Source organism: Canis aureus, chromosome 2 (assembly GCF_053574225.1).
Source record: "Canis aureus isolate CA01 chromosome 2, VMU_Caureus_v.1.0, whole genome shotgun sequence".
NCBI lineage: Eukaryota > Metazoa > Chordata > Mammalia > Carnivora > Canidae > Canis > Canis aureus.
This window is the reverse complement of record NC_135612.1, coordinates 8,357,718-8,383,612: the sequence shown is the minus strand read 5'-3', so window position 1 is coordinate 8,383,612 and position 25,895 is coordinate 8,357,718. Positions and strand designations below refer to the sequence as shown.

General features: G+C 32.3%; 1 protein-coding gene across 31 annotated transcripts in view; it reads left to right on the top strand.

Annotated features, from left to right (window-relative positions):
• The window catches only part of PPIP5K2 (diphosphoinositol pentakisphosphate kinase 2), a 101,503-nt gene that overhangs the window by 17,499 nt on the left and 58,109 nt on the right, over positions 1-25,895 (top strand). For 26 of the 31 annotated variants that reach the window (XM_077862821.1, XM_077862998.1, XM_077862966.1 and 23 more), the window contains 13 exons: positions 1,489-1,650; positions 3,363-3,484; positions 5,168-5,269; positions 6,422-6,508; positions 7,240-7,315; positions 7,511-7,620; positions 8,560-8,645; positions 10,589-10,714; positions 10,855-10,976; positions 11,264-11,446; positions 18,841-18,982; positions 19,742-19,965; positions 25,693-25,820. In XM_077862821.1, the coding sequence (XP_077718947.1) occupies positions 1,489-1,650; positions 3,363-3,484; positions 5,168-5,269; positions 6,422-6,508; positions 7,240-7,315; positions 7,511-7,620; positions 8,560-8,645; positions 10,589-10,714; positions 10,855-10,976; positions 11,264-11,446; positions 18,841-18,982; positions 19,742-19,965; positions 25,693-25,820 (1,670 nt within the window). Of the gene's footprint in view, positions 1-1,488; positions 1,651-3,362; positions 3,485-5,167; positions 5,270-6,421; positions 6,509-7,239; positions 7,320-7,510; positions 7,621-8,559; positions 8,646-10,588; positions 10,715-10,854; positions 10,977-11,263; positions 11,447-18,840; positions 18,983-19,741; positions 19,966-25,692; positions 25,821-25,895 lie in introns of all 31 variants that reach the window. The other 5 variants (XM_077862999.1, XM_077862948.1, XM_077862889.1 and 2 more) reach the window with 2 other exon arrangements.

Below are 25,895 nucleotides of genomic sequence, written 5' to 3'. Positions count from 1 at the left end.
GTGATTAACCCCGGGGATAGACTCTATTCTGGATCTCTTTATGACTAGGGATTCTTAATCTGTTTTGTATTATAAATGCCCTTGGCAGTCTGAAGCCTTTGGACCCTTTTTTAAGAATAGTTTTCTTAAATGTTTAAAGCAGGATTGCCAGAGGAGACAAATTTTATTAAAATATAGTTAGAAAAGTATTTAAAAACCAACTTTGTGATGTAATAATATGTATATGTGCTTTTTTAAAAGGACATTAAGGGACACCTGGGTGGCTCAGCAGTTGAGCATCTGCCTTCAGCTCAGGGTGTGATCCCGGAGTCCCATGATCGAGTCCCATATCGGGCTCCCTACATGGATCCTGCTTCTCCTGTCTCTGCCTTTCTCTGTGTCTCTCGTGAATAAGTAAATAAAATTTTTAAAACAAAATAAAAAAATAAAAGAACACTAAACAATAAAATATAGTGGGTAAGGGTGTAATAGCCACTAGTTTCTAAGCATTGATTAGTGTAAATGATCTGAGATCTGCAGCAACTGTAGCGTAATATAAAAATATGTTTGATTTCCTTTGGTCACAGATAAGGTCTTAATTGTTTTGCCTTTAGCAAGTCTCTAACGACAATGTCCTTTTTTTCTAAGGTATAAACCTTATCATGAACCTCATTAAAAATTTCTCATGTGGATTTTGTTGACCATAGAATAATAATGCAGTTCATAAGGGTGGCATACAGAATATTTCACAATCTGTCCTCTGTCTGCCCTATGGACCTTATTTCTTACAGTATAAATAACACCAGATAACTTACCTGAATGCATCATGCTCTTTCATGCCTCTGACCTCTGTGTTAATTACCTTTGCTTACGGTGCTATTTGCTTTCTTGTGTCTGCCTTTCAGTATATACTGTCCCTCACCACCCCTCCCATTTTTTACTCTTTCTTTTGGCCATGACTTCCACTTATAATATTTTAAATTATTTGGACCTCCCTTTGGTTAAGCTAAAAAAATTTGGAAAAGATCACATGCCATACAACCTCATGTTCCTTTATAATGCATAGTATAATCATTCTTTGTAGAGAATGGAACTTCATGTTTCCAGGCTTTTTTTCTTTTTCTTTTTTTAAGATTTTATTTATTTATTTATGAGAGACACATAGAGAAAGGCAGAGACATAGGCAGAGAGAGAAGCAGGCTCCTTGCAGGGAGCCCGACGTGGGACTCCATCCCAGGACTCTGGGATCCCGGCCTGAGCCAAAGGAAGATGCTCAGCCACTGAGCCACTCAGGCATCCTTCACGTTACCTGTTTTGCTATGTAATCAATTACATTTCCAATGTATTAAAAATTTTGGCATGTGAAATAGAAGTGTGAAAAGAATAGTCTGAAGATTGAAGTATTTTTATTGATTATCTTTTGATTTGTTGTCTGCTGTTTTTTTTCATTTAATACATTTAAAATAATATATAAAATTTTTAATATACGTATTTTAACATTTATGAAAGGTTTATACAGTGGGTCCAGATTACGCACATGCTGAAGCTCGAAAATCTCCAGCTCTTGATGGCAAGGTGGAACGAGACAGTGAGGGAAAAGAAGTTAGATACCCTGTTATTCTTAATGCACGAGAGAAATTAATTGCCTGGAAAGTCTGCCTTGCATTTAAGGTAAGATGTTTTACAGGCCATACAGACCCCTGTAAAAGAAATTCTAATTTTCTGAGTAGAAGAAATGTTATATGGGCATTTAATTGGAGAAGTAAAATGAGAAGATACTGTTTCTCTATATTCTTTCTGTATTAATATAAAAAGGAATTTTTCCAATTCAGAAATTGAAATGATGGAGGAAAACTTAACTAAAACAATAGCATTAACCAGTGTTTAGAGGTATTATTTAACATGGTAAAAACAACTGGTTAAGAGTACTAGTACTATTTACTCAGAATTGATAAATGATGGCTTTTTTGAATAAAAAAGGTCCTTAGCAGTCTTCTACCTTTGTCAGTACATCCTTTAGCCTGTTTGTTGTGTATTATAAAATGTGTCCATAAAAGCAATACAAATATGTTTCTTAAAGAAAATTTTTCTAACATTTGACTCATTCCCTCAGTCTATATAAATATATTAGGCTTCCACTAATGTTTGTGGTAAAGACTTATACAGAAGTAGTACAACTTGCAGCTATTAAAGGATAAATTTTACCTCTTGAAGTCTTTTCTTGGATATATAGCATAAAGACTAGTGTGTTACTGGGTATTAAATTATAAATACTTTATGTTTTAATAATTTGAAGTCACTTTTGTAGAAGGAATATTGGCCTTTAAATACATTTTAAGAGCTATATATAAATTGTTTTAGTTTTATAATATAGGATTCCAAAAGACATGACTTAAAATCACATTATACTAACATGAGGATTTGAATATAAAATGCAGAAGATAGAAAATTTTTAGAGCCTGAGCAGGAAATTCATACCTCACAACTAATTGTTCTCTTCTCCCAAATAAAGTAAATTTATTTCAGGTGCTCACAGGGATGTAGTTGTCAGGGTTTAAAAGATCCAGAGAGAGGAATGTCTGGCTGGCTCAGTTGATAGAGCCTGTGACTCTTGATTTTTGGGTTCGTGAGTTTGAACCCCACATTGGATGTAAAGATTACTTAAAAATAAAATCTCTTAAAAAAGGATTCATAGAGATAATTGAACATTTTCTGTGGGACATATCTTTAAGACTATTTTTTGCTTTATACTTTTTTGTTTTTGTTTTTGTTTTTTTTTGTTTTTTTTTGTTTTTTAATTTGTTTTTTTAATTTATGATAGTCACACACAGAGAGAGAGAGAGAGAGAGGGGCAGAGGGAGAAGCAGGCTACATGCACCAGGAGCCTGACGTGGGATTCGATCCTGGGTCTCCAGGATCGCGCCCTGGGCCAAAGGCAGACGCTAAACCGCTGCGCCACCCAGGGATCCCTATACTTTTTTGTTTTAAAGTGATATAATTTCAACTATCACAAAATTTAACAAAGCCTTTAGAAAGTTTTACTCTTATTTTTTAATTGTTGCTTGAAGAACATCTTATAATAGTATAACATTACTGTTATTATGTTAATAACATAGTATGTTATTTTTTGGCTCCTCTTATCTCTTAATCATTTTTGTTCTGTATTTATTTCATGAGGGAACTCAAATGATCATATGGTAGATTTTATGTATTTTCAGAGTACTCAAGTTACAGATGAATAATTTCATTTATTACTTACTATGAAATAAACTAATAAGCAATAGTACATTTTTAGGCATTTATAAAATTTGATATGTTGTAATAAGAAAAACTGTGAATCCTAATTCAATGTAACTTTAAAGTTTATAATTTATTTTAAATAGCAAACAGTTTGTGGTTTTGATTTGTTACGGGCCAATGGACAGTCCTATGTCTGTGATGTCAATGGCTTCAGTTTTGTGAAAAACTCCATGAAGTATTATGATGATTGTGCAAAAATACTTGGGTAAGGATTTTTTTTCTTTATGTTTCTCCTCTTTATCTTTGTTACAGCTAATGCATACCAGCTACTCAGAATCCAAATAATTGTAAATATCAAATGATCAGGATCTTATAAGCATTCTAGAATAAAAATCAATGTTCATAAAAATGACATCCTCAAAGAACCATGCCAAATCCTGAATTATACTTTGGGTTAGCAAAGGCAGATTGATTTGTGGCCAGTATAGATGAAGGCTTAACGATATTTTAACTTTTAGATTTAGAAGTGTTATATAATGATTATTATAGATAATTTATTAGGTTACTTTGTTCTGCAATATGATTACAGTTGAAAAGGCTTCATTTTCTTTTAAGATATAAAATGAACATTCATGAAAGTAAGCAGAGTAAAATAGAAATATTTGGAACTCAGGGTTCCTTTGAATGATACTGCTTTCATGGCGCCTCGGGTGTCTCATTTAGTTAAGCATCTGCCTTTGGCTCAGGTCATGAACCCAGTGTCCTGGGACTGAGCCCTACATTGGTTCCCTGCTTGGCAGAGAGCCTGCTTCTTCTCTCTCTGCTGTTCCCCCTGCTTGTGCTCTCTTGTTCTCTCTCTGTCAAATAAATAAATAGATAAATCTTAAAAAAAATACTGCTTTCTATTATCATATATCACTTAAAGATTATCTCATGATGCTTTCTATTATCATATATCACTTAAAGATTATCTCATGAGATTATCAAGTGAACACAAAAGAAATTACTGCATGGAGAAATCCATTTTTATATCCTTTGACCTATTTTCTTATACTTTGAAGATTCACAAGACAAATATTTTTAAACCAGTTCAAAGTATATTTGACAAAGTTGTAGGAAACTTATACTTTAAAATGTATTGTCATAATAGGAATCAGCTTTTATAGTATATTTTCGAGATTGGTGAACTTTGCCTTAAGGTGAAATTTGGGGGAGCTTACTAAATTTTAGCATGAATAAATGCTCAGTTTAAACAATATAAAAATGTTTTATAATTGCTTAACATGTTTCCATTGTTAACTGTATTAGTAAAATATAATGGAAATTTGTTTAAAAAGAGCCATGGTATTTAGAGTAACTTCAAAAATGATCAGTAAACAGGTATGAAATGATTCCTGGGGCACCTGGTGGCTCAGTTGGTTTGAGCATTCAACTTTTGGTTTTGGCTCAGGTCACTCTCTCAGGTCATGGGATTGAGCCCCATATTGGCTTATGCTCAGTGGGGAGTCTGCTAGAGATTCTCTTTTTCTCCTCCTCCCCCTGCCCCCATTCATGCACACACTCTAAATAAATAAATAATAAAATCTTTTTTAAAAAAAGAAGAAATGATCTGTGGCCATAAAGAAGAGACCATCTTGGTTTTCAGAATTGATCTGTAAGTAGATATAATGCAATTACAATGATTTATTTGCATCTAATGTAATTTATTTCTTGGAACTAAAATAATAATCCCAAATTTATGGCATTTCTTCAGTGTGTTCTAATGCACCAGTTTAGACCTGCTAATCTAATTTTTAATCAAGACTGATTCTTTGAGTTACTTTTTATTACACTATAATAGAATCACTAGTTTGACTTAAACTTTTATGATTCTGTATCATTTATCATTAAGTACTAAGTTTTGTCTTAAAGTGAGCTAATTTATAGTCTCTTCTTTTTTGTATCAAAGCAATATTGTAATGCGAGAGCTTGCTCCACAATTTCATATCCCCTGGTCAATACCCTTAGAAGCTGAAGATATCCCGATTGTACCAACTACATCTGGAACTATGTAAGTTTGGATATTTTCATTTAGAAATTCCTTGTGTTTTGTACATCAGTCTCTGCTACTACATTAGAGAGTAAATTTTTTAATGATTTTTGGACACGTTACTGTGTATGTTTTCATATGATTAACTTTGCAGTTAGAGAAATTGATTATATGCTTTTGAGGGGTCCACCTAGATTAAAAATCTTTTATATTGGTAAAAATAAAATTCTGGAAAAAAATCCTGAAAAATGCTTAGATATTATAGAACTATTGAATTAAGTCATAAAAATAAAGGAGGTGCTAGTAGGTATGTCACTTAAAGGTTCATACTCAGTGGTCATACAACTTCTGTTCTCTGAGTGTGTAAAGAAAAACAGGTATATCTTGAGGTAAATTAATTAGACCAGTATTGCCAAAGAATCTGATAACATTCTGCTAGTGAAAATAACTGCTTGAAACTTACCTGCTACTCAGATGAGTGGACCAAATGTTTCATATTCACAGCTTGGATGTTTACATTAGCATGTTACATATTCTGAGAAGTCCCAGTTGGGGTCTTGGTATTAAAATATTTAATTTTATTTTTAAGCCAGTATTCTCAAACTATTTAACAGAATTTTTTTTTTAAGGTCGCTTATTAAAATCCTGTAGGGTTGTATTCTATGGCTTACAATTTGGCACATGTGAAATTATACCCTAGTAATATCATCTTCTAGTAATTTGTGTTTGAAATACTTGTTATTTCAAACTTATTCTTTACTTGTTATTTCATCCTTATTCTTATAAGGGCAAAATAAATATAGCAGCTATAAAGTAAAGCTTTATTTTGCTTTGATTTAATGAAATCTCAGTCTGTGATGATCTGTGCTACAGGGCAAGTACTTAATGAAGTTCCAGGATTGCTATTCGTTTACTCTTAACCCAGTGTGAGCATAGCCATCTCTAGACAGGAAGCTGATATACAGCTTCGTATTACTCCCCTTCCAGCTTCTTAAAGTCTTCTGAAGATTGAATTTGATAAAATCGACAGGTTGTTACATGTAGTGTTCTTCATGGGAAAGATTTTGAAATGGTAAAAGATGGTTCTAAATAAGTGATGAGATGCTGTGTTAGTTTGAATTACATAACACAAATCTTTGTTTGAAAATTGAGACTTTTTTTTTGTTATTTTAGGATGGAACTTAGATGTGTCATAGCTGTGATACGGCATGGGGATCGAACACCAAAACAAAAAATGAAAATGGAAGTTAGGCATCAAAAGTATGTTTTAGGGGGAATAATATAACACTTGGGATAATTTAAGATTTCTGATAGGTGATCTAATTTGATTAACACATCATGTAGAAAAACTGGCTTCTTATTTCTTGGCCATTAATTTAAACCACTGGATACAAACAAAATTCATGTATGTTTGTATCAGCAACTGAAAATTATTATGGCAGTATCTATAAATTACTGTCTGTCTGATCTGACTTTCATTTACGGTTGTAAAGGTGTCACCATTCAGAGGTGTTCTGTTTAATCTTAGCATGTTATTCTCTTCATTACTTTCTCTGAGTCCTTAACCTCTCAACCTTCTAGAAGAAAATTAGTAGAATGTAAGTTTGTCTTACTTCTCTTCAGTATTTGATTTGGAAATCATAAAATTTAAAAATTGAACCAATAAAATAAGTGTTAAAACATTTTTTAACATGAATATGTATGTGGTGACTTCAGAAAATAATATTTAATATTATAATCATATATTCAGTTTCCATCATGAGAAAACTTTTAAAAACAATCTAGTCATTGTTACTTTGATGTGGTTAGGGGAATACTAAGTTTTATCACTCAAAGTAGTGATCACTCACCTTGTATAGTGAAAGAGGACACACAGTATCTGAAATCCATAGACCCTGAGTCCCATGTCTTCATTTTTAATTGACTTATGTAGGTTTATGGTGTTAATATTAATTACGGCAAAGAACTAACTGTGCTGTCTTTTTTATAAGATTTTTCGATCTTTTTGAAAAGTGTGATGGATACAAATCTGGGAAATTAAAACTCAAAAAGCCAAAACAATTACAGGCAAGTACATTTGTTTTCTTATTAGTTTTATTTTTTTATTCATTCATTCATTCTATTTAAATTCAGTTTGCCAACATACAGTATAACACCCAGTGCTCTCTCATCATGCGCCCTCCTTAATGCCCATCATCTTGTTGGTTTTAAATCACTAATGGCAAAGTCACATAAAAAATTCAGTTCTTTATTATTTTATAGGAAGTACTGGACATTGCCCGACAACTTCTTATGGAGCTGGGGCAAAATAATGATTCTGAAATTGAAGAAAACAAGTCAAAACTTGAACAACTTAAGACTGTATTAGAAATGTGAGAATCTTTTTGAAATCTTTAATTTTGATAACTACTTAGAGTGTTCTTTTTTTATTATCTGGCTTTGTTAAATTTCTTTCACAGTTTGATCTTTCTGCACTTTATTGCTAAAGATGAAGAGAAATTAATGAAAGTCTAGTGAGATTTTTATTTACACCTGTAAGAAAATAGATTGTTGTGTTGAGGGTTATTGTTTTAGTTTTACTTTTTATTTTGATGAGAAGATTTTGGATATTTTATGACGTAGTATTTAGGATGGAAACCAAATTGCTAAAAGACCATGGATTAAATGTTGTTTTATTAAAAAACAGTTTTGAACTATGTTTTAATAAAGTGAAATTGAGGCCAGCCCTGGTGACTCAGCGGTTTAGTGCCACATTCAGCCTGGGGTGTGATCCTGGAGACCTGGGATCGAGTCCCATGTTGGGCTCCCTGCATGGAGCCTGCTTCTCCCTCTGCCTGTGTCTCTGCCTCTCTCTCTATGTGTCTCATGAATAGATAGGTAAAATCTTTAAAAAAATAATAATAATAAAATAAAATAAATAAAGTAAAATTGATAACACCAGTATGCCTATTATAAGCTTTACATATTTGACCACTTAGAATTTTATTTCCTTTATTTTTTAGATATACATACATTTATATTTTTTTATACTTCTGTACTTTGCCATCTCTTCAGAATTGTCCAAGTTTTATAGAGAAAATTTTGTATTTTCATTTTTAATGTGATTAGAATGACTACCTTAGGACAGATTTTCTTCTGGGATATGTTAGAGAATTCAGCAATTAATTACAAATAGAAGGTGGCACTTAAACATAGATTTAGTTTTTCTATAGATGGATTTTAGTTTTTATCTAGATGGACTTTAGTTTTTCTTTAGGAGGTTACGTTGAATACTTACTGAATATTATTCTGCTTATCATTTTGTTTTTCAGGTATGGCCATTTTTCTGGAATAAATCGTAAAGTTCAATTAACTTATCTCCCTCATGGTTGTCCTAAAACATCTAGTGAAGAGGAAGGTATATCACTATTAATACTTACTGTGTTTTAATTATGTGTAGGGACCTACCACTCATTTTACTACCTTTAGACCCTCATCTGTGTAATAATTCAGGGACTAACATGCTGAATAATTGAAAAATGAAGTTCTGTTAACTTTGACTTCTATCCTTTAAATAAAGGATAGATTTTATTCTTTATTTTTTAAGTAAAGGATAGACTTCATTGTTTTGGAAACTGCTTAGGACTTCCCTTTTAAGATTGTTTCACAAAGTTTATTTATAACTAAATGTTACTTAATGGGCCCCTTTCTTCCTCTTTTAAGTAGAAGAGGACAGAGTATATTGGAAGAAAACTCAAAAAATACAAAAAGACTATTTGAAGAAATACGTAATATACATGTTTCTGATATAGCTATTTTCTTCCACTGAATAAATCAGAATGAGCATTTAAATAGCATAGAAATCCATAAATCTATTTACCCTTTAAAAGAAAAATGGCCAAGGGTTGGAGAAACCATTTCATTGAGGAATGTGATCCCCGATAAAATAATGATAATAATAGTAATAATTACTTTTGCCTATCACACTAGTAAAGTGTTTTATTCATTGGTCAAATGTATGATGAAGAATGTTGATGAGAATGCAATGTGATTGGATTTCAGTCATATTGGTAGGAGAATAAATTGACTAACTCTTTGAAAAGTAATTTGTCAATATATATTAGAAATTTTAAAAAATGGTCATACACTTCGATCTTAATTCTGCTTGTAAGAATATATCCCAAGGAAGTGGTCAGACATTCAGGAAAAGATTGATCTTTGGGGATATTCACAATGTCAGTATTTATAGTAGCATAAATTGAAGTAGTGATTATCTTAAATGCAAGCACAGGTGTGATTATGTTATAAAGCACAGGTGTGATTATGTTATAAATTTATCTTAAAATTTTAAGTGTTGCTATTTTGTCACACTAGTGATTAATAGCAAGATAGGTCAGTTCCTTGAATTTTAATGTTTGTGATCAAAAAACATTCTGTAAATAACTATGATTGAAGAAGTGTGTTAATTAATTGTCCTTCCATAAATTAATATTGGCCTGCATAAAAAAGTACGTACAACTACTATTTAGTCCCAAGAGAAAAGTTGATTTCTCTCACTTTAATGAATCATCATTAAATTTTTCAGCACTTATATTGTTTGTTTTTAAATTACCTTTGTTTCTGTAGCCCAATGCAGATCTTAGGACATGATAAAGGCCAGATAAATTAGGTATAGAAACTCATTTGCGTGTGGAAGTTCCCTAATATCTGAGAAAAAACTTTTTGGCCAGGGACATAAAGAGACTGCACAATTCCAATTTTAAAAAAGTTGCCCTTGGGCTGCATTTTATTCTATATCTCATTCATAAACTTAAATTGTAACAAATTTTAGGCTTTCTGATCTCACGTCTTCCTAAAAATTATGCAAGTCGTTGATTCCTCATCATAAAAATGTGAATCATAAAAATGTATACATCTTCACTTCAGCTATCATTACCTTTTATGTGAGATTCTTGATGTAAAGACAAAATCTCATCCCGTGGTCAAGGAGCTCTTAATCTAGCATCACTAGCACAAGTAAATTAAATATATTGGGCAAATACTATTGGTGCCATATCACTATGAAAGCAGGGAAGGTAGAAACAATTCTTTCAGAGAACTGGGAAAGAGCCTTCTTCCTAAAGTATGGAAGAGGTTTTGAAGTTTTAGTAAGATTTTAACAAGTAGAGGAAATTAGCAAAGAGTGTTCGTGACAGAAGCAAAGGCCTAAAAAGGTAGGTATGTTCAGAGGAACAAAATAATGTATGTAAAAGCTATATTCCACTGCAGAAGATAGAACAAAGAAAAAATTCATCTTGAAATGTGTCTTTGTAAAAGAACCAAACTTGACATTTGCCTTTTATCCATTCACATGTATCTTAGACAGCCGAAGAGAAGAACCATCCTTACTTTTGGTTCTAAAATGGGGAGGAGAACTAACTCCTGCAGGCAGGGTCCAGGCTGAAGAACTTGGAAGAGCTTTCAGGTGTATGTATCCTGGAGGTCAAGGTAATTTGGAGTTTCTTTAATTTGGCTAAGTCTATGCATTATGTTTTCAAATCTTCATTTATTTTGAGATCTTACTAAATATTTATAGAAATATAGTGAGACAAAAATATAGCTTAAGTGATTTGAGTATTTATTTTCAGGAGATTATGCAGGATTTCCTGGTTGTGGTTTACTTAGATTACATAGTACCTACCGACATGACCTCAAAATATATGCCTCTGATGAGGGACGAGTCCAGATGACTGCGGCTGCTTTTGCAAAGGTATAAATAATTTTTTAAAAAATTAGTAGAAATGTTGTCTAATATTACATTTTAAAAGATATTTTGCCAAGGCAAATATTTTAAATATTTAAATATTCTGAATTTGAAATTTCGAACTCTAGTCCTGAAATGGTAGATTAGCTATATTATTAGTAAGGTTTGTTTATTGCAAATAGTTAGCTAATACCCTGTGAAATTCAGCATGTAACAAAGTAATTATTATAATACTTTCTGTTAATTTGTATACTAACGTTAAAATCTGTGTTGCCTTTATTTAATATGTTTAGGGGCTCCTAGCTCTAGAAGGAGAGCTTACACCCATTCTTGTTCAGATGGTAAAGAGTGCAAATATGAATGGTCTTTTGGATAGTGACAGTGACTCTTTGAGCAGTTGTCAGCAACGTGTGAAAGCAAGACTTCATGAAATACTTCAGAAAGATAGAGATTTTACTGCTGAAGACTATGAAAAGGTGGGTCTTAGCAAACTTTTACATTGTGAAATATCACACACATGCAGAAAAGTATATAAAACATAAGCTTAGATCCTATTGTATTTTAAAGCAAATACTCCTGTAGGTACCATCCAGATACAGAAATAGAACAGTGGGACACTTCTGACCCCTGTGTGTCCCTTCTCAATTGAAACTCCTTTCCAACATCCTAGAAATAATTACTATCCTGGCTTTATATTGCTCTTTTTTGTAGGCTTCTCATATCAAGAAAACTTATTTAGATTTAGATTTAGATTATTTAGATTTAGATTTAGATTTAGACCCAACTGTTGTGATCTCATTTTTGGCTGTTGTCTAAACTTCATGCAATAGAGTAGGTTTTCATTTATGTTTGGCTTCTTTTGCTCAATATTGTGTTTGTGATATTCACTCATATTTTTGAGAATTTCTGTGGTTAATCACTCATTACACCTATGTAACATTTTATTTGAGGGATTGGCAGACTTTTTCTGTAAAAGACCAGATAGTAAATTTTAGGCTTTGTGGGTCACATATGGTTTCTTGTTGCATATTCTTTTTGTTTTTTAACGACCTTTTAAAAATGTAAAAACTATTCTTTGCTTTTGGGCTATGCCACAGTCCACATTTGGCCTGTAGGACATAGTTTGATGACCCATGTTCTATTTTATGAATGCACTAAAATTTGTATATACTTTGTACTGTTATTACAGTTTTGTGCTCTTATGATTAATACTGTTATGACTGTCCTGTATAGCTCCTACTGCATATGAGCATACATTATCTTAGTCACATTCTAGGACTGGAATTATTGTGACTCACAGTTTGCTTATGCTTCACTTTTAGCAGACAATGTCAAACTGTTTTCCAAAGTCATTAAACCAAATTACACTTGCACCAGAAGTCCATGAGAATAATCGTTATTCTAAATGATCTCTCTTCTTGGTATTCTCAGACTATTCAGTTTTGGCCACTGTGAAGATGGATGTGTAATAGTAGCTTGGTGTGGTTTTAATATTTTTGACTGTTTAGATACCATTTTATGAGGCCTTCTCTTCAAGTCTCTTGCCCCCTTTTTTTTTTCCTACTGCTTGTCTGCATTTTTCTTAGTGAGTGGTAGATGTTCTTAAATTATTTTGGTTGTAAGCTCTTTATATGTGTTCTAAATACTACTATGACCCTTTATGGTGTCTTTCAATAAGCAGAGGTTCTTATTTTTCATGAATTCTAAGTTTAATTTTTTCCTTTATGGTCACTGCATTTTTTATGTTGTCTAATATCTTTTTTCTTTTTTTTTAATTATTTAGGTATAATTGACACACAATGTTGCATTAATATCAAGTGTACCACACAGTGATAAGACAGATAAGACTATATGTTATGTTATGCTCACCACAAGTGTAGCCATCATCTGTCACCATAAAGTGCTATTATAATACCATTGACTGTATTCCCTGTGTTGTACCGTTTATCCCCATGACTTGCTCGTTCAGTAACTGGATGCCTGAATCTCCCACTCCCCTTTGTGATTAGCATATTTTAATGTATAGCTTATAATATCTTTTTCTAATTAGAGGTCATAAGATGTTTTTATGTATGATCTTCTGTAACCTTTACTGTTTTGCCCTTCATGTTTATCTGTAATCCACTAAAATTGATTTTTGTGTGTGCTACAAGGAAAGGATGACACAGTTGATTTTTGCCCAATTGTATATACATGCTGATATTTCAGCACCACATACTGAAAGACTGTGCTTTCCCCATTAAGTAGTCTTTATAATATATATAGTGTAGTCTATTTCTACACTATATTCTTTCCTTGATCCTGTGCCACTGAATAAGATCTCCTGAGTCCTATATGGGTCCTTTTTCAAGATTATCTGGGCTTTTCATTCATTTCCATATAAATTTTAAAATAAACTGTCAAAAATCCTGTTGCAGTATTGACTTACATGGATCAAATCTGTAGTTTCTGAAAATTTACATCTTTTAATGTATTTTTAATGCTGTTGTAAATACTACCTCTAAAAATTTTATCCTCTTACTATGTAGAAATAGCTTCTTAATATTGACTTTATAAAATGCATCAACCTTATTGAGCTCATTTATTACTTTAATAACTTATCTGTGGATTTTTCTTTATCTTTTTTTTTTATTTTAAAGATTTTATTTATTTATTCATGAGAGACATAGAGGCGCTAAACCGCTGAGCCACCCAGGGATCCCCTTTTCTTTATCTTTTAAAGGCGCATGCCCCCAAGTTTTTTCTTCCTTTCTCATCTTGTTTATTATTTTTCTTGTCTGAATTCAGTAATTAGCACCCTGAAAACTGTTAAATAGGAGTAACATTTCTTGTCCATGTTCTCAAAGAAAGCTTTAATACTTGTCCATTAAATATGTTTTCTGTAGATCTTTTAATAATTATTCTTTTTTTAAATAATTATTCCTTTTTGAAATGAGGAAATTCCATTTTGTTCCTGTTTTGCTAAATGAAAAGTTCCTGATTTTTATCATGATTTCCTTTTCATCTGTTGCATCATATGATTTTTGGGAGATGTAAAGCTATCTTGGTTCCTAGAATAAATTCAACTTATATATATGTGTGTACGTATTTTGTTGTTCTTGTTAATATATCTCACTGGTTTGGGTTTACTGTTTTTGGTTAGGAGTTTTATATCAATGTACATGAGTCAGATTGACCTTCACATTTATATTCTTATGTCTTAGTCCTCTTTCAGTATCAGGATTATGCTAGTTTAATAAAATTAGATAGGAAGTCCTATTTTGGGGAAAGAATTTGTGTACATATCTTTAATTAAATGTTTTGTAAAATTGAGGCATCTGGATGGCTCAGTCAGTTAAGTGTCTGCCTTAGGTGTAGGTCATGATCCCAGTGTCTTGGGATCAAGCCCTACATTGGGCTCCCTGCTAAGCATTCTGCTTCTGCTAAGCTCTACATTCTGCATTCTGCTCCCTGCTAGGCATTCCCTGCTTCTCTTTCTCTGCCTGCCACTCCCCCTGCTTGTGCTCACTCTCTCCCTCTCTGTCAGATAAGTAAAATCTTTAAAAATAAAATAAAATTTTGCACTCTAATTGTGGATTTTCCCATCTTTGTATTTCTTCTAATCTTTACATATTTGATGCCTGTTACTGGATAGATACAAATTTAGAAATGATGTATTTCCATCGGTACTTTTTGCCTCAAAGTTTGCAGTTAATATAGCAACAACAGTTTCTTCCCCCTTTTTATTTGGTTTTACATTGTATATCTTTTTTATCATTTTACTTTGAATCATCCTGGAATTACATTTTTAGGTGTATCTATTACAACCTGCATATAGCCAGGATTTTTAAAAATGTATTATGAAAATCTTTAGAGCAGTTTTATTTACATTATAAGTGATTGATAAATCTACGTATGAATCCACTAGATTTTCAAGTACTTTATGTTTATACTGCCTTTTTTATTTTTCTCTCTTCCTTTGTTGAAGATGGTACTTTTTATTTACTTATTTCTCTGTTAGCTTAAAAATTATATTTGATTTTATTATTTGTTTTGTCATTAACCCTAGAGATAACTGTAGGTTTCTATGACTTCTTAAAGTTAGATGTTTACATACATGGTGCTCTTACTCTTCCTGGACAATACAAGGACTCTAGAAAAATACTATTCAAATGTTAACTTGGCCTAAGAATTATCTGGAGTCTGGTTAAAAATGCAGATTCTGATTCTTCACATCTGAGATAGGGACTAAGATTCCCATTCTAATAAGCTTTCAGTTCATGCCAATGCCTGCTAGTCCTTAGACCACACATTTAGAAGTGAGCTTTAAAATTCTTGTAACATTTAGCTAAGCCTGCAACTTATATGCTCTTAATATTATTTTAATTTTGTATCTTTTAAGCTATACAATATTACTTTTATTATTTTATGCAAGGAGTTTTTTATTTAGATTTGCCCATTAATTCACCCTTTTTCGTTTTTTTTGTTTGTTTCGTTTTAATAGGTTCCACACTAGGCTTGGGTTCCATGCACGTCTTAAACTCACTACCCTGAAATCAAGACCTGAACTGAAATCAGGAATTGGGCACTTAACTGACTGTGCCCCACATGTGCCCTTTAAATTACCTTTCATTCTTTCTGAAGTTCATAGTTTCCATTTAAGACCATTTTCCTTCTGTCTGAACAACCAAATTAATTGTCAGTATTAGTCTTCTGGTGGTGAATTCTTTTTTGTTTATCTGAAGATGTTTTTATTTCAAGTTTACTTTTTTTTTAAGAAAGGGGTTGGTGTGAGGAGGAGCAGAGGAAGAAGGAGGATCTTTTTTTTTAAGATTATTTATTCATGAGAGACCAAGAGGCAGAGGGAGAAGCAGGCTCCCCTTAGGGAACCTGATGCGGGACTCAATCCCAGGACCCCAGGACCACAACCCAAGCCAAAGGCAGGTGTTCAACCACTGAGCCACCTAGGCGTCCAGGAAGAGGAATAATCTTAAGCAGACTCCACACCCAGTGTGGAGCCTGACCTGAGGCTCAGTCTCAAAACCCTGAGATGATGACCTGAGCCGAAATCAAGAGATGGGCACTTAACCAACTGAACCACCCAGATGCCCCTCAACTTTACTCTCATAGAATATTTTCACTGGTTATAAAGTTCTAGGGTAACATTTATTTTCTTTCATTGCACTGAAGGTACTGCTTCACCATCTTCTTAGCTTATACTGTTTCCCTTGAGAAGTCGTTTGTTGATCTTATTGTTGTACCTTTGAAGATAATCTTTTATTTATTTTTTTACTCCTGGCCACTTTGAACATCTTTAACTTTGATTTTCAGCAATTTTTCTCTTGTATGTTTAGTTGTAGATTGTAGTTTGCTTTTTAAAATTTATCCTGCTAGTAGCTGATTAAGATTCTTGGATTTGTAGTCTCAGTTTGGGGAAGGTCTTTTTTTTTTGTTCTTTTGTTTTGTTTTTGTCTTTAATGTAACATTTGTTACCTTCTTCTGGGTCTTTAAATACATGTTTGTTAGAACTTTCTCTTCTCTTATCCTTTAAAATTTTTTTTTTGTCCTTTGATCTCTATACTTCATTACCGATAAAATTTTCTCACTAGTCTTCCAATTTATTAAATCTCTCTTCAGCTGTATTCAATGTGCTTTTAATTCAGCCAGTACATTTTTCAATCCTAGAGTTTCTTTTTGCTTTTTTAATATATAATTTGTCATTTTTTTCAGTAATTTGCATTTTTTTGTTTTTAGTGTTTACTTTTTTTGAATACAGAAAGTTTCCTCATTTTCAGTTGTTTTATTTTGATATTGTTTTCTTTTTAAATCCAATATTCCACTGTTTTATTAGTTCAGGTATACAATATAGGGATTCAGCAATTCTGTGCATCACTCAGTGCTCATCATGATAAGTGTATTCTTAATCCCCATTACCTATTTTACCCCCCACACACCTCTACCCTGGTAACCATCAATTTATTCTCTGTGGCTAAGAGTGGTTCTTTTGGTTTGTCCCTTTTTTTTTCTTCATTTGTTTTGTATCTTCACTTCCACATATGAGTGAAATCATGTGGTAGTTGTCTTTCTCTGACTTATTTCACCTAACATTATACTCTTTAGATCTAACCACGTTGTTGCAAATGGCAAGATTTTATTCTTTTTCGTGGCTGAATAATATGAGTGTGTGTGAGTGTGTGTGTGTGTGTGTGTGTGTCTGTATACACCATATCTTTTTTTATCCAGTGTCTACATCTATATGTTTATACTTGGGCTGCTTTCCTAATTTGGCTATTGTAAATAATGCTGCAGTAGATATAGGGCTGCATGTATCTGTTAAATTAGGTTTCCTCATTTTTTGTTTTTTTTTTTTTATCATTCTTATACCTAGGTTCTGTTCTGTTGTTTAGTCTGCCTTTTGTCATTCATATACCATCCTGTTTTCTTTCGTGCCTGAATATCTTGAATAATGGGTGCATATTTGTTTGTGGAAATTAAATTATCTTAAGATTATACTATCTTCCAGTGAAGTTTTCTTAATTTGTTCCTGCTCCATGCCTTGTTGACATAGCAATCTAAGATTGCCTTAGTCCAGTTTCAGAACAGGTCTTTCTCTCTTTCTTTCTTTCTTTCTTTCTTTCTTTCTTTCTTTCTTCCTTCCTTCCTTCCTTCCTTCCTTCCTTCCTTCCTTCCTTCCTTCCTTCCTTCCTTCCTCCTTCCTTCCTTCCTTTCATTTATTCATGAGCAACACAGAGAAAGAGGCAGAGACACAGGCAGAGGGAGAAGCAGGCTCCATGCAGGGAGCCTGATGTGGGACTTGGTCCCAGCCCTCTGGGATCACACCCTGAGCCGAAGGCAGACGCTCAACTGCTGAGCCACCCAGGCATCCCCAGAACAGATCTTTCTGAGCCAAGAGTTGACTTGAACATGGTCTGCAGTTTGCTCATGGATTGGTTTGCATCTGATTCCTCTTTTTTTTTTTTCAAACCTTATATGCATAGCTTTCCAAGTTCTACTTTTGGGAACCTTAGACTTGACTTTTGTCCGTTAACCTAACAAGACTGTTAAAACTCTACTTCTCTTCTGTCTATTCAGAATCAACAAATGTCTCCAGTGCCAAAGTAGACCTAAATGCCAGGATCATTCTCTGGATCTGTAACCTATAAGATTTGCTCTCCTAGTTTCTTACCGTGTTATCTCTTGGATACCTTACAGCAAAAATACAGAAGTTCTTTGCCCAGAATTTTTACTTTTCTTTGATGGTTAGATTGATCCAAACTAACTAGTTTGTAATAATAGGTGTAATTCACTTTATGAACTTTAAAGAAACTTACTTAATGGGATAAAATAACTCGCCATGCTAAGTATCAAAACTGGAATTTGAAACTATGTTGTTGTTAATAGATTTTATTAAGAAAATCTCATCACAAAGGCATTAGCATGATCTTTAAGAGGACCAGATCTATAGCCGGACCACCTGCTTCTTTTCTCCCACTCTTGACGTACTATTGGCTTGATCTTAGGCAAGTGTTAAATACCTCATCTGAAGGAAGATGGCGATAGTAATAGCATCTTAGGGAAATTGCATGTAAATATATGTCGAATGGTTAGAACCATATTGAGTCAGCAATTTGTCATTGTAAGAATAAAATTTCATTGTAAGAGTAGTTCTGTTAAATTTTCTCTGTGAGTACTCTCATGATTATTAATAATTACTATTTTTTAATGTTAAATTCTGAGATTTTTACTTCCTTTTTGATCTTATTACTATATTTTAGGGGTCATTTTCAGTTTTGATATGGAATTGGTCTCCAGCTACTGGAAAATTTTGTATATTGATCTTTTAGACAATTAGGCATAACTAGATGTAAAATTTATACTTTCCTCATTATAGCTTACTCCATCCGGAAGCATTTCTCTTATCAAATCAATGCATTTAATTAAAAATCCTGTGAAGACTTGTGATAAAGTTTATTCCTTGATACAAAGTTTGACTTCTCAAATCAGACATCGAATGGAAGATCCCAAATCATCAGGTAAATATATGTTCCTTTGAATGTGAAACAAATGAAAATTATTATCCAATTACTATAAACATTTTAAATAAGATGCATCAATCTTAAGAAATTAAGCCCCTCATACTATTCAAGGTATGAGTTAACATACGTGCAACAAAAGAATAATAGCTTATAATAGGTTATAGTTTCTTTTCCCCATGATAGCATGAAAAAGATAGTAAAATATTACTATTAATTCTGTAGCATTGCCATATAGTTAGAAGCAAATAGCATAATAAGAAACAAGCAATAGGAAGATGATCTGGACTCTAACTCTCAGATTAACTTGGGCAACTTTGAAATCTAGGATTTTAACTGATAAAAATAAATCCTCTGAGCTGTTTAATTCCTAATGTTCTTTTCTGCTAGAGACTATCCTGTTAGTTCTGTGAATATAGTAAGAAAATAGTATTTAAAATTCAGAATTGAAAATAGCCTTAAAAGAGTTTTGTTATAATTGTTATTCTTTTTCCTCTGATTATTGAAATGTGTAACATAAGGAAAGGCCTTTTATAAACCGAAGTCCTAAGCCAATTATATATATCTTTTATTTAAGTCTACAGAATATATGGTTGCTAATGGTATATGCCTATAGTATCATTCCCTTCCTTCTTAATAGTTCTACCTCTGACATTTAAAAAATTCTGATTATCAGTTTTTTAGTATATACCTTTTTTTAAGTATATACCTTTACTCTGATTCTAAGTTTAATATGTTAAATATGTTATGTTGTTTTAGATATTCAGCTTTACCATAGTGAAACATTAGAGCTTATGCTACGTAGATGGTCCAAGTTGGAGAAAGACTTTAAAACAAAGAATGGAAGATATGACATTAGTAAAATCCCTGACATATATGACTGTATAAAATACGATGTCCAGCATAATGGTTCCTTGAAATTAGAAAATACAATGGAATTATATAGGCTTTCGAAGGCATTAGCAGATATTGTTATCCCTCAGGTGAGTAAATCTAGGATCAATTTTCTTACAGTGTTCTGTAGCTTCTTTTAAAATGTCTATCACTGGATAAAAGATAGTGGTTTTCATCTCTATAAAACCCATAACTTTTAACAGGAAAGTAATTATGAATTTATAAATCAGACTTTTTTGTTTGTTTGTTTGTTTGTTTGTTTTTTTAAATCAGACTTTTTATTGTATTAAATCATTACTTGATTTTCTAATAGTTTGATTATAATGCCTTTAAAACTTAAGAATTCATATTCCTAAAGAAAAATAATATACTAACAAGACGACTGAAAACAGGATGGAATATATTACTTAAATATTTATTGGCTACTTATTATGTACCAATTCTGTGCTATGAAGTATCTGGGGAGTGGGAGCAAAAGGTAGCTGTGGCCCTATGTAAATTTTACAAGTCTTTTTATTTTATGTACAAGCATTTTGAAAAAAAAATATTTTTAAGAAAGAGCAAGGAGGGAGGGGCAGAGGGAGAGGAAGAGAGAGAATATTAAGCAGGCTCCATGCCCAACATGGAACTCAACATGGGGCTCAATCTCATGACCCTGCAATCATGACCTGAACCAAAATCAAGAATCAAATACTAATTACTTAGAGGTCAAAGTGTAAGTTATTTTTGGAAGATTGTAAGTCATGAGTCTTTTCATTTATAAGATTTATAAAAAAGGTGTAACCAAAGCTTAAATAATAGAAATGTAATTAGGCAGAGAATCAGCTTGATAATGAAAAGACAAGTGACAAAACAAGTGAGTTACAGAACATAGCAGAAAATGATTCCAGATTCCCTTTTGGGACTTGTTTTCAACTCAACTATTAAAGATTATTTGGATATTGTAAAGAGAAGATTGGAGTAGATCAGATATCCAACTATGAACCGAAGTTAAAAAGCAGAAAAAAAATGGAATACATGAAAAATATGAAGATGCTGAACCAAAGTAGCCTTTCTTAAAAATACAAATAAAAATAGCTAATGTATCAGTGTCCCTTTCTTAATATTCACAGAAAATTCAGGAAAAACTATAGACGTTGAAAAACTGGAAATTCAGACAGTGTACAACTTACCTATAATTATTTGTGTACAGGTTAAGGATTAGCTTATTCTTTCAGCCTGAGAACAGTATTTGTTTGGTCAGATGTATAATATAGATGATCTTAAGTATATTTTTTGATTCGGTGATTTGCAAAATGAATTATTTAAAAAGTAGATCAAAGTATCTACTTAGAAAAAACACTGACTTAGCAAACAAGGAATTATTATCTGACAACTTCTTTTTACTAAATGGAAGAGAAGTTTTATTCTGCAAAAGTAATTTAGAGGCATTCTGGATTTCAGCTCAGGTCATGATCTCAAGGTCCTAGGATCAAGCCCCACATCAGACTTCCTAGCAGGGAGTTTGCTTGTCTCCCACTCCTTCTGCCCCTCTCCATAGGTGCATGTGCTCTCTCTTTCTCTCTGAAATAAACAAATCTAAAAAAGAGAGAGATATAATTTTACAGAATAAAAAGTTTTATAGAGTAAGATATTTTAAGATTATCATCAAAGTGAACACACTTAATTCTGCATACTCAGTTTTAGCTGCAATATATAGTCATTGAGTCAACACAGGTTTGATTATAACCCTGAAGTTAATTAAGTTGGACTCATCTTTGTTAATAAAATTCAAGATAGAATTTATTCAGATTTTTCTTAACTATTCTGAAAATAGTGGTTGCTGTTTTGTTTTTGTTTTGTTTTTTTAAGATTTTATGTATTCATTTGAGGGGGGTGGAAAGAGAGAGAGAGTGAGAGTGAGCATGAGCAGGGAAGGGGCAGGAGAGGGAGAAGCAGACTCCCCACTGAGCAGGGACCCCCCCCACAATGTGGGGCTCGATCCGAGGACCCTGAGATCATAACCTGAGCTGAAGGCAGACGCTTAACCATCTGAGCCAACCAGGTGTCCCGGAATGGTTGCTATTAATTCTGCTAACCATATAATTAGTTTGTCTTGGAAGTACAAATAAGATCCAGGTGTTTTTCGTTGTTTTGGATTGCTTTGACATTAGTCCAGGCTCAGTGCATGTTAGTTATACTCATTCTTTCAATGAAGATTATTTAAAGGTATGCTTTTTAGGTAAACTGTAAATATGACAGTCTTAAACATTAAGTGTGGCTGTATGTATTCTTCAGAGTAGATTTTCAGTATATCCTAACTTTCCACCTCAGTGGCTAAATACACAAATGATTTGTTACCATATAATCTTGTCTGTTTTGTTACATGAATTATTTAATCTCTCGTTTCTCAGTTCTGGATACTAAATGTTCTAGAATTGGGACTAAAAAGTTGGTTTCTAAGAGTTGGGCGTAAAAATATACTCAGGTGTTAATAGGGTTTTAGATGTTAATTTCTCCTATGTATCCTGTATGTATTTCAGGTTTATTGCTTATATCCCTGAAGAAATTTCTTACTATCTCCTTATAACTTAAATATTTATAATGAATTTTTTAAAGTAGTATAATTAGAACAATCAGTAAAAATGATAATGAGTTTGGAAGATTTGAAACATCATTTATATCTTTTAAAGTAATTGTCATGCTCAACTGTTCTCAGTCTTTATTACAATAATTATCTTTGGATTCAGTTAATTTAGATATCAACATTTTGAGAACTTACTTGAAGACACCTTCAGAATTTCTTGCTTGGCTAAATTATTTATCTTTGAAATGTTAGGATATTTCAGACAACATTTTGTTCAAGCTTACAAGCATCAGTCTTATTTTTGGTAAATTCATAATTACATTTGAGTAAAGTTATAACTTTAAAAGTAAGAGATCTTTTTACATGCTTTCCTGTATTTCTGAGAGTATAACTTAAGGAGAGGACAGCTTTAGGCTTAACTCCCTAACTTTTCTGTTTGTCGTTCCTTACTATGGAAAAAGTTGGAATTTCTTCTTCTTTTAATGGAGTGTTGAATTCAGTCCAGTAAATATTGTTTTGCTTTGTTACTTTAGCCTTCATAAATCCAGAACTGTGGATAAAATGCAGGCATTTTCAATCATTTAAACTAAAAATTATAAATGTATTTATGGTAATTATAATGATAGTACAGTTTATAATGGGAAAAAATGAAAATTTTGCCTACTTAACTCTCAAGGAAATAAAGAATATTTCAAGCTTAGAGACTTGATGATTCTGTCAAATAATGAAAATTTTGACTTGTTTAGAATATACTAATTTAGAATTAGAAAATATTATTATCTGTGCAAGAAAAATGGGTATATTCTCTGGTATACTTCCAAGTGTTGTTATGCCTCTAAAAATGTCTATGCTTACATTGAATTGATTAGTTCTTACATCTATACTATGTGAATTATATAATTCTAATCATAGTTAAGCTTAAATAGAACAGTGTTTATTATTTTATTTAACGGCTAAACTAATTTTAATTAATTACAGATACTTTTGCTATGATAGAATTAACTTTCCACTTTTTAACCAGTCTCAATTTTCATCAAATAAAGGTCATGGCTTACAAACAATACTTTAAAATAGACATGATGGGATGGTGGTAGATAAGAACTCAAGACTAAATCTCGTACTGAGGTTCTTTTAACTGCCATCACACTTATGAAAGTTTGAAGACAATTTGTTTAGTTATTTGTGGGTTATGAAATGCAGAGAAGAATGTTCATACTAGCATTTGCCACATAAAGTCCATCGATATTCTCATTAAATATAACCACATAATAAGCTTTCATATAGCTTCATGTGGTATTTTAATTAGTTCTGTTTATGGCAGAAATGGTGTAATTACATAGGAGAACTAGGATATCTAAAAATTAATTATTTGATACTAGTTGGTGTTGGCAGGTGAACAAAATACGTCAGTGTGTTAAAGGAAAAAAATTCCTTCATTACAAAATTTATATATCTTTGTGTAAAATTAGAAAATGTAGAAATAGCAACAAAAAAAAATCACTGATATTACTAACTAGGGAAAAACATTTTAATGCTTTAGAAAATTCTTAAAGGATTTTTCTTTTAAATTCATGAAGATAGAATTTTTCTCAATACATGTAACAAATATATTCTTTGCAAAAATGAAACTGGGAAAAGCATACTATATTCTTTTACAAACTGATTTTTTTTTTCCTTCACTTAGCACCAAGAACTTCTTTCCATATCATTCAAGCTATATGTACCTCATTACTTCTACTGGCTAAATGGTTAAATAATTATTTGGTTAAATAATTTATATTTGAGAATTTCATATTTGAGAATCTGGATTCTTCATTTCTTTCACTCTTTTTACACATCTTTATATATACTCAAGACTATTTCTGTAGCTCCAGAAATCTTTTACCAGTTTTCTTCCAGTTAAACAGTGTTTGAGAGTACCCGTTTCCTCGTTCCTTGCTAACAACACAAAAAAAATTTCGTCCGATGATTGTTTTTTAAGATTTTATTTATTTGTTCATGAGAGACACAGAGAGATAGAGGGAGAGGCAGAGGGAGAAGCAGGTTCCATGCAAGGAGCCTGATGTGGAACTCAATCCCAGGTCTCCCGGGTCACGCCCTGGGCCGAAGGCAGGCACCAAACCGCTGAACCACCTGAGGATTCCCGTCTGATAATTTTTAATTTCAACATTTTTCTTTAATTTACACATATACAATTACATATATATCTTTTTTGCATACCCATTTCACAGTCATCTATACTGGCAAGATTATTGAAGCAACCAAGCTTTAGTTTAAGGTAAATGACTCCAAGAAGTCCTATTTTCATGGGCCTTCCATCTGTAATTAGTCAGTGTTTTCTTTATTTGACAGTTTTCAAATCTATTACCCGTATAGAGTTTTTGCTGTCTAGAAAGTACCTGATACTAGGAAGTAGCCTTTAAATTCAGGTATCCTAGAATGAATTTGAAGAAAGAGGGCATGCCTGTTTCTACCCTCATCTCTACTCTCTCTTTTCTTTCTCTGTCACTCCCTCTCCATTTTCTGCTTTCTTTGCCTTTCTCCCTCTTTTTCTCTTTACCTATCACAGCTTTTTCTCTTTACATATCAGGTCATTTTCTAATCTACCTCTTTGAACTGTAATTTTTATTATAATTATTACTATGATTATGTTTTCTTAACATTCCATATTGTAATTCCTCATTGTAAAATTAATTAACTCATAATTATTATTGAAGTCATTAAATTTGATGAATTTCATTAGATTTTTGCTCACCACTAGGTAAGTCTTTAAAAGTATTAGCCAAAGTCTTTTAAATGATCTGTTAGCCTTCTTAGTCTTTGACATTCAAATAAACAAAATCTCATTGTTTCATTTATATTTCTTTTCATAGGTTTATTGAATGTTTTCTTTGCTTTAGTGTTTATATCCTTAATCCATCTTTCTTTTAGGATTGTTTCTACATTTAAAACCTTAGGATTGAGTTGAAGTACTATCCATAAAGATTACATTCATCCATTCATCCTCCCCTTCAAAAACCACTTGCTTTTTTTTCACTTCTACCAAAAAAATTTTCCAATTATACGTAATAGTTTTAGGATACTATACCTGTAGTTGCAAAAAATATAAAGTAGGAATTTTGTAATGTTCATAAAAAGTTTTCTAAAGATATTTGTCTCTTACTAGAATGTAAGAGTTAATTTAGCAGTACATTTATTAGAGTGCTTTGTCATTATATCTTTTTTCTAATAACATGTATTTTCTGCTCAGGAATATGGTATAACTAAAGCTGAAAAACTGGAGATTGCCAAAGGCTACTGTACTCCTCTAGTTAGAAAAATTCGCTCAGACCTCCAGAGGACACAAGATGATGACACTGTAAATAAACTCCACCCTGTGTAAGAGACTGTACTGGTATTTAAATCTATAGGCGTCTGTTTTTTCGTATTTCAAACCTAATGTTCCTGTGAAGA